Source organism: Alligator sinensis, unplaced genomic scaffold, assembly GCF_000455745.1.
Source record: "Alligator sinensis unplaced genomic scaffold, ASM45574v1 scaffold38_1, whole genome shotgun sequence".
Taxonomy (NCBI): domain Eukaryota; kingdom Metazoa; phylum Chordata; order Crocodylia; family Alligatoridae; genus Alligator; species Alligator sinensis.
The window spans coordinates 1,193,802-1,203,682 of NW_005842179.1; the positions used below are offsets into that span (position 1 = coordinate 1,193,802).

General features: G+C 46.3%; 1 protein-coding gene across 3 annotated transcripts in view; it reads right to left on the reverse strand.

Annotated features, from left to right (window-relative positions):
• The window catches only part of LOC102376702 (dermatan-sulfate epimerase), a 350,602-nt gene that overhangs the window by 173,513 nt on the left and 167,208 nt on the right, over positions 1-9,881 (reverse strand). For all 3 annotated transcript variants that reach the window (XM_025207040.1, XM_025207039.1, XM_025207041.1), the window contains one exon: positions 7,856-8,030. In XM_025207040.1, coding sequence (XP_025062825.1) covers positions 7,856-8,030 — 175 coding nt within the window. The remainder of the gene's footprint in view (positions 1-7,855; positions 8,031-9,881) is intronic.

The following is a 9,881-nucleotide window of genomic DNA, read 5'->3' on the forward strand; positions in this document are numbered from 1 at the left end:
TTATACCCAGTTTTCACTAGTAGGAGTTGTAGGGCAGAAACCTATTTCACTTACTCACCCTCACTGTGCTTACCCAGCTACTTCAGCGCTGTTTTGGCACTTATGCACAGTTTTGGATCCGATTTCAAGTGTAGTGCGAAGGTACAAGTGCTCACACTGAGCATACTCATTAGGCTGTACTCTGGCTGGTGTACGTGTACCTCAGCAAAAAAAAAAATCACCAGATTTCAGCTGAGAAAAACTTGTGACCACTATTAGATGCTAGGGGATGCTAGAAGAGGGGGCACCTCTTATATTTTAGATTTGTGGTGCCCAACCTTATGGCACGGAGTGCCTGAGTGGCACAGAGATGGTCTGCAGGGATGCAGAGTGACTCTATGCACTGGGGGAAGGCCTGCAAGGTTCCCCCTGGATCCAGAAATTTGACAGCAGGGGAGTGACAATTAACACTGCCATTGACACCAAATTTCTGGACCCAGGGAGAGCCTTGCTGGCCAGATGATACAGCTCTGTGGCCCCAAGGTCAAGCACCACTATTTTAGACCAAGAGCCTTGTGCACTTATCCAAGAAGCAGAAAACTGAGATTCTGGGTCCCCTTTGCCCAGGGGCTTTGAACCTACATCTCCTCTCCTTTCTAGAACAGTGTTCCAACTCCAGCAGTCTTCCTGAAGTTGGCCCCCCGAGGCAGCCAAGAGAAGGAGATACAAGGGGCCAGAAGAAAAAGAACAAGCTAGATGGTCTGTGATTCAGTGAGATGGCTGCTACTTTGAAAGGGTAGGGCAACTCAGGTTTTAGCCTGAACCTTTACCACCCTTTCCTCCATACTGTCCATGTAATGGGACAGAAACTTCTCCACTGCTCTCTACCCGTTTTATCTAATAATTATTGAATGCAAGATTTTTGGCTTAACTTCAAGAGGAGGGCTATAAAGGGGACTGGATAATGTCTAAGCTGTGGTCTGATGGTTGGAGCACTGTGTTCAGAAGCAGAAGACAAGAGACCAACAGGAGGCCATCCTGGCTACATAACAATTCCTTTATAAAGACCTAAAAGGATGCTAATATAATAAAGGGCTTAGTCCGTCTGCCTGTCTGTCCGTAATGCTCTTGGAGCACTCTGACTGATTACTGAAACAACCAATCAGAGTGCTCCAAGAGTGTTTCAGACAGGATGTGGTGGTGGCAGCACAGCATCATGACGACAGGGATGGAGCAGGGAAGGGTTGGGGGAGGGGGCAAGGCCAGCAACACTGGCCTTGCCCCCCTCCCATGCTCCCTGGAGGTGGCGGCGACAGAGCGGACAGAGCAATGTGCTGGCTGGGGGACCGGCGGGGTGGCTAGTTTCTATAAAAAGTGGACACTTGATCATAGTACTAGGGAATAGTATAAGAGTATCACACAGGCATGCACACAGAAAATTAGGAAGGCCAAGGCACAATTTGAAATGGAGCTGGCAAGGGATATAAAAGGCAATAAAAGGGTTTTTATAAGTATGTCAAAAGTAAGTAGAAGACAGAGAATCCATAGGCCCCTTATGGTATGTAGAAGGCAACCTAGTCTCACACAGTGCAGAGAAGGCTGAAGTATTTAATACCATCTTTACTTCAGCAGATATAGGGAAGGAGACAAAAGCCCCATCTATATTTACAAGTATCGCACAATTAAGTGGCTAATTACGCTATTTCCCTAAAAACCAGCTACATGTGCAAAGTAGTCATCACACAATAAAAATCTCCAGCGAACTATAAAGTCAGAAATGTGTACTAACTTCAAAACTGGTTGTTACTGAGCTTTAATTTACACGTGTTGCAGGGTCTCCCCTGTAAGCATGGAAATACCATTTAAAAATGGTATTTAGAATCATAGAATCATACGGCTGGAAGGATCATCGGGTCCAGCCCCCTGCATGTGCAGGAAAGACATCTGGGGTCAGGTAGCCCCAGCCAGGTGACCGTCCAGTCTTCTTTTGAAGACCTCTAGGACAGATGATAGCACCACCTCTGAGGGGAGCTTGGTTCATAGTCTGGAAACACTAGTTGTGAAGACGTTTTCCTAACATTCAGCCTGAAACCATCTTCCAGGAGTTTCTGGTCACTGTTTCTAGTTTTCCCCCAGGGCACCCTGGTGAACAGTTGCTCACCGAGTCTCTGATGTATGCCTCTGATATAGCGGTAAGCCACAATCAGGTCCTCTCTCAGCCTTCTTTTCTTTAGGCTGAAGAGTCCGAGATGCCTCTCCTCATATGGCTTGCCATGCAAGTCCCTGATCGTATGGGTGGCCCTTCTCTGGACCCTCTCGAGCTTTAGCACGTCCTTGTTGAAGTGCGGCACCAGAACTGGACACAATACTCCAGCTGCGGCTGCACTAATGTTGAGTAAAGTGGGAGACTCACTTATTTGGATTTACTGCAGATTCATCAATTGATGCACGCCAGAGCTTTATTGGCCCTAGCGGCTACTGTGTCGATTAACCAATAACACAGCAGCTCCAACACAGCTGCTGCTAGGACCCGCTCCTAGCTCCTGGAGCCCTTTGACTGGGGGGAAGGTGGGAGGTTGGAAGCCCAGCTGGACAACACATCCCATGTGAAGCCCTGCGCTGGGAGGCAGAGAGCATCTGTGAAGGAGCAGCTACGTGCTTAAATGATCAAGTCATTAGTCTGCTTGCTGTTTTTCCTCTTAGGCTATGGGTACTAGTCCTCCTTGCCACTCCCCTCTCCTCTCCTCCTCCCTCCTGCCTGCCCTGCTGCCTTCTGAGTCCTGCTGAGGCACTATGTGGCTTCCCTTTCCCCTCTTTCCTTCCAGACTGTGCCCACCCTGAGCTAAAGGATAACCAGTAAGCTAACCAATTATCACTGTACTTATCGGTTAAATAATTAATTGTTTAACCTTTCACATCCCTGCTCTCCTACAACTGGGAGCCCCATCAGCTGACAGGACTCCCAGCCATAGGGGTGCACCATACCCAGTGGGAAGCCTGTGGTTCTGGGGAATCTTGGAAGCTGCAATCCCTGAAGTTTGAGGACTGCAGTGTGAAACCCATGGGCCCACAGGTGCAGCTGGGACCAAGAGCCTCATCAGGTGAGGGACTCTCAGTTCTGCCTGAACATGTGGCATAGCCAGGACTGAGAGCCCTTCCAGGTGCGGGACTCTAAGACCTAGCTATGCATGGTCCCTATGGCTGGGAGCCCCCCAGCAAGGGGGCTCCCAGTGACAGGAGCCTGCTTCTTGCCTTCTACATCAACAGTAAGGCACGATTGGATCTAATATGCAATCCTACAATCGTGCCTCCTGCCATGCATGTGTAGCTACAGTGTGGCTCACACATTAGATCCAATCGTGCCTTTACCTGCGTATGTAGATGGGGTCAAATAGCCTACAGTAATGGTAGAACAGGTTAGGAATTACTTAGAGAGTCTAGATGCTTTCAAATGAGCAGGGCCAGATGGGATGCACCTAAGGGTATTAAAGGAACTGGCTGACATAATTCAGAGCCATTGGCTATCCTTTGTGATAACTCATGGAGGTCAGATGAGGTCCTGAATGACTGGAAAAGGGCAAATATAGTGCCCATCATTAAGAATGGGAAGGAGTAGGATCTGGGCAACTACAGAGCAGTCAGCTTGACCTCTATACCTGGGAAGATCATGGAGCAGGTCCTATAGTTAAAAGATTCTGTGTGAAGCACCTATGGGAGATTAGGAACAGTCAGCATGGATTCACCAAGAGCAAGTCATGCCTGATCAATCTGATTTCCTCCTATGACAAAGGGACAGGGTCTGTGGATGAAGGGAGAGCAGTGGACATGATATACCTTGACTTTAGTAAACATTTTGACACTATCTTCCATGTCATTCTCATTAACAATTTAAGGAAATATAGACTAGATAAAAGTACTGTACAGTGGATACATAACTGGCTGGATCATTGTATTGAGCTGGTAGCCCTCAATGGGTCAACATCTAGTTGGGAGGATGTATCAAGTAGGGTCCTTCAGGGGTCTGTCCTGGGTCTGGGATTGTTCAACATCTTCACTAATGATTTGTATAGTGGGAATCAGTGCATGCTTAGCATATTTGCTAAGTTGAGGGGAATTGCACACACTCCAGAGGGTAAGACTAGGATCCATAATGACCTGGATAGACTGAAGAAATAGTCCACCATCAGTCAGATAAAATTCATCAAGGACAAGCTTTGCACTTGGGTTGGAATAACAACATGCACAAATACAGACTGGGAAATTACTGGCTAGGTTGCTAGAAAGACCTGGGAGTTATGGTGGAACATTAACTGAATGAGCCAACAGCATCTCTTGTTCCAAAAATTCCAGCAGCATCCTTGGTTGTATTAACAGAAACATCATCTGCAAATCAAAGGAAGTGATTGTTCCACTCTATTCATCACTGGTGAAGCCTTACTTGGAATACTGTGTTCAGTTGTGGGGCCCACAATTCAAGAAGGATGTGGGCAGTTTGTAAAGAGTCCAGTGCAAGGCAACAAAAATTATCAGAGGCCTGGGAGACCAGACTTATGAAGAAAGGCCAAAAGAATGATGATTATTTATCCTGGAGAAGAGACGGCTGAAGGGGTATTTGATAACCATCTTCAAGTACCTGAAGGGTATTACTGAGAGGATGAAGATGGGCTTTTCTCTGTAGCTGTAGGGGACAGGATTAGGAGCAAAGGATTCAAACTGCAGCATGGGAAATCTAGGCTAGAAATTAGGAAGAACTTTCTGATTATGAAGGTGGTCAGGCAATGAAACAGGCTACTTAGGGAATCTCCATCCCTGGAACTTTCAAAAGCACGTTAGATGGACACTTGGCAGAATGGTTTAGTCAGGAATGATCCTACCTTGAGCAGGGGGCTGAACTTGTGAGTACCGTTCCTGCCCTACTTTCCTGTGATCCTAGATGGAGGTTTAAACTCCCTCAGGGCAAGTGGTGGGGCCTAGAACCTGAGTCTCTTGCTTCCAGGGTGAGTTCCCTAGCCACTAGGATATTGGCTTAAAATATGAGAGGCCTCACTTTTGCCCTTCACCTCCTCCTGCACCTCACTAGTTACAGCTTTTTGCCCAGCTACAATTTCAGGACTTTGTACACACTTACATAGGTGAGCACAAGCCGCATATATGCCTGGTCAGAGTGCAACCTATCATGCATGTTCAGTAGTCATGAGGATGTTCACTCATCCATGATACATTTGAAATAGGATTGGAAACTGCATGCAAGTATCAAAAACAGCATTCATGCAGCTGGGTAAGTGCCATTTGGACACACAAAGTGAAACAGAATGTTGCCTATAATGTTCTCAGGAGGGAGCTGAGGTGCTCCGCTACATCAGTTGGGCTTTTTCCACTACATCACTTCTTTTCTATCCCATTTCTTTATGGGATGCATTCACTTTGCACAGCCATTGAAAGCTGGATTGGTTCTTTTGCTTTACTGTGCACTGTAGATCTGTTTTTAGAATAAACTTGCCTCACTGATGCATTACTAAATAAACTTGCCTCACTTAAGAGTTTGTTTCCCAGAGACTTCTGGGGGAGTTATAATCACCCACTGCATTTTCAAAATTATGACATGAAAAATACGTGGATACAAATAGGTCTAACCCCTGGCTGCTCCATATCTCAAACTGATTGCAAAACACATGAATTATCAGTGTAAAAAGCAATTTTTTGTCCTTTTACCACAGACAATTCTGTGAACAAGCATCAGTCAGAGAGAGAGTTATAAATGACTTTTCTATGAGGTTTCTTGTATAATACCTGAACATCAAGCAACACCACAACTCTAAGATAGAAAAATATTACCATTTTATTCATATGGAATAAAGGTCCAGAGATCAAGTGGTTTAATTAGGACAACATCTGGATGATGTTTGCTAGGATAATTTACCATGCCCAGTGGCAGTACCCTGAAACATGCCTTGCCGCTCCATACAGCGTACCTCCTATGCCAGAAGCAATGCAGACTCTTGTCTGCATGGTGTCACAGATAGACAAACATGGGTGTGGGCTAAGCAATTCAGCAGCCTACCTGAAGCACTGCAGCCTACTTGAAGCACTGCACAAATGCAACTACACTCCTTCTAGTTTAGAAAGTAATTTGTTGGGAAGTCTTGTCCATAGGGAGCTATGGTACAGCTGGGAATCAGATTGAAAACTGCAGTCAGGAATCTACTTGTGGCTAGGACAGGAGTAATACATTCTGTGACCCTAGACAGAAGGCAGTCCTGAGACTTTACCTTATGCTGTGGTCCTCAACTTGGAGTGGTGATAGGAGAAGGTCTCACCTTTCAACTTCCAGAGGCAGGGGTGTGGCATGAAATACCCCTTTTCCCCTTTAGGATGGCTACAAGGAATGTTCCCACCCCTCAGAAGCACAGGGGTTGCTCAGAGAGCAACGGTGGCAGAAGGAAGGGGCTCGCTAAGGACCACAATAATTGAGATTTATCAGTTTGGGTACGTAGGCTGGTTAGGCCTAATGTAGTCCTTTCCATACAGAGTCCTCTGCTAGGGTGAAGTTGGTAGGATTCCCAGGTTAGGTAACAGAGCTAACACATAATTTAGATGCATGGGAATGTTTACGCTTCTCAAGTGTATATTTCTAGGCTACCTGAAGACATAAGCCTGGGTCATGCTTTGAAGCTTTTTGTCCCAACCACAAGGCCTAGCTACTCATGATTTAAAAAAAGAAAGAAAGTTTAGCTCCTGGTGTACTCATGAGATTACAGCAGACAAGACAGCTCTAAGCATGGTCCCAGAGCCCCTATGCATTCTCCTATCCTTGTTTCATGACTAAAATGGTGACTAGCTGCATCTCCTTAGGCAAGTCGAGTACTGGAGTGCTGCGTCCAGTTTTGGGCCCCACAATTCAAAAAGGATGTGGAGAAGCTTGAGAGAGTCCAGAGAAGAGCCACGTGCATGATCAGAGGTCAGGAAAACAGACCTTACGACGACAGGCTGAGAGCTATGGGGCACTTTAGCCTGGAAAAGCGCAGGCTCAGGGGTGATCTGATGGCCACCTATAAGTTTGTCAGGGGTGACCATCAGTATCTAGGGGAACATTTGTTGATCAGCGCGCCCCAAGGGATGATGAGGTCGAATAGTTATAAACTACTGCAAGACCGTTTCAGGCTGGACATAAGGAAGAATTTCTTTACTGTCCAAGCCCCCAAGGTCTGGAATAGTCTGCCATCGGAGGTGGTTCAAGCACCTACATTGAACACTTTCAAGAAAAAATTGGATGCTTATCTTGCTGGGATTCTATGACCCCAGCTGACTTTCTGCCCTTCGTGCGGGGGGCTGGACTCGATGATCTTCCAAGGTCCCTTCCAGCCCTAATGTCTATGAAATCTATGAAGTCATTTCTCATCTTTCTGTATCCCTTCCCTTTTTGTCCATTTAAATCATGAGTACTTTAGAACAAGGACTATCTTAGCATTGGTACACTGCACAACATAGTGGGGCTCCTGATCTAGCTACGGATTTGTAGGATCTACTATAACACAAATAATAATTAAATAATACATTGACAAATAAGGCATTCCAGTGCCATCCTGTAAGGCCATCCATCTTCTGTTTAGCTTGTCTGTTTTGTGAAAATCTGATTATTAAGCATGAAGTGATACTTCTTTCTGTTTACAGTTTTAAGGGTAAACCATGTTCCCTTCTCTGTGGTACATTAACTAGACACAGGTCCAAACCAAAACCCTGGATCCAAACACCCTCTGACATTTGAGAAGTTTTGAATCTGCATCCTTGCTACTCAGACCTAGCTCCAATTCTAATCATGGTTACTGCTTCCTGGGAGGTCTAATTTGAAATGGATTGAGATCAACATTACACTTACCCAAGGATGTGTTCACACAGGAGTCTGCAGTAGTCGCTGTGGGAGCTGGTAATTAATAGCAGGACCTTCCCTGCATTTTTCAGTTGTCTTAGCCATTTTTTCACTGACTCAGGACATCTTTGTAAATATTTTCCTGGATCATTTTTCACTTCTGGGAAATATGTCCCACAGTTTTCTAAAAAAGAAAAATACAATCTCTATCATCCAATAATATTCACAACCCATGCTGTAAACACAAAACAATTTCTTCTACCCCATATGCAACCAAAAAATGTAAATGACTATATTAATATAATATAAAAAAGGCAGATAAAATGTAAGAAGTTTTACAAGGCTAAGATTTTAATTCAAACAAAAATGGAAAAAAATGAATGGGACATGTAATAGCAGAAAAATGTATATAATGGTCTCTCTCTCATTAAATTCTTTTCACAGCTATTATATTTCCCATATTTTTAGATCTTTCTACTTGTAAAATATTTTTGGACTCTGAGTTATATTCCTAAGATATCACATCCTGTTGATTTGGAATGTCTAATCTTTGGGTGCTCAATTTGAGACCAAAAAATGGGCCTGTCTGTTAGGAAGTACTAAGATTCTGAGTCCTGAACATCAGAAACCTTTTGGATATCACTTTAGAAACTTTAAAACAGAGATGCACAAAATCATGAGTTACAGCTGAAGCAGCAGATAAACACCGGAGGATCTGTAACACAGTTATCTATCGAGGACATGATTTCATGATTTCTCAGATCTGTTCTTTAATGCGCCCATTATTTTATCTAATAAAGGCTGGTGTAGCAGACTGGCAGCAACCTACTGATGTACCTACATGCTGTTAAGAATGGGAAAACAAAAGTGGACTTTTTTTCTCAGTACAATCATTAATGGCCATCAGGGGCATAACAGGGACAGAATTTGGTCATTACAGGCTGTAACACAGAATCTGAGGCTCCCTGTTCTTTTAAGCAAAGCAGCAGTCTAGTGAGGGAGCACTGTAGGCTAGGCAGGATGTAGTAGCTGCAGGGCAATGAGGTTGATCAGCAGGCACCTGCAGGCAGCCAAGGCCCTGGGAGAATATAAGCCTGGGGCAAGCTAGACTAGTCTTGCCAGCTGCAGCATTAGGAGCTCGTGCCTGGGAGAGCTACCGAGGGACACTAGACTGTCTGCTTTGCTGCCAGCAGGAACAGTGAGGCTCATGGAGCTCACAAGGAGCCCAGGCTGGGAAGTATGCCAGCACCAAGGGGGAGGGAAGGTTTTCCCTCTTAAAGGTTAGGGACAGACATTCAAAAAGCTGGAGCCTGAATTTATTCAACCTTTGCAGGTTAGTCTAACCTGCCTAAATTGAACCAATTTGCAAGTGAATAGATCAGGGTTCGGGAACCCCCGGCACACGTGTCGCGCATGGCACGCAAAGCCATTTTGCTCAACACGCCACGGTCAGCCCCAGCTCTGGGTGGCTGCTGCCAGCGACAGAGCCTGGGCTGCTCCCAGCAGGTGGCTGGGAGGCTACAAGCCCTGCTGCAAGCAGACCAGGCTCCATGATTGGCAGCAGCTACGGAGAGCTGGGGCTAGCTGCAGCCGGGAGGCTGCAAACAGCTGTGCCAGGCTCCAGAGCCCTGGCATCAGCTCTGTACCGGCATGTGCATGTGTGCCTTGGAGCGGGCAGTGGGGGAGGGGCAGCGTAACCCCGGTCTCTTCCCTGCTCCTGGCACAGAGCTGGTGACTGGGCTCCAGAGCCCAGTGCAGCTGTTTGTAGCCAGCCTGGGCTTTGGGCAGCTGCAGCAAGCAGTGGACAGGCTGCAAACTGCTGCGCCGGGCTCCACAGCTCCGGCATCAGCTGCATGCTGGCGGCGACTGCATGCACATCTCAGGGTGGGCTGCACTGCCCTGCTGTCTGCCCCAAGGTGCGTGTGCAGTCGCTGCCAGTATGGAGCTGATGCTGGAGCTGTGGAGCCCAGCGCAGCTGTTTGCAGCCTGCCTGCTGCTGATAGCTCTGTGTAGCTGCTCTGTGTAGCTGCCGGTA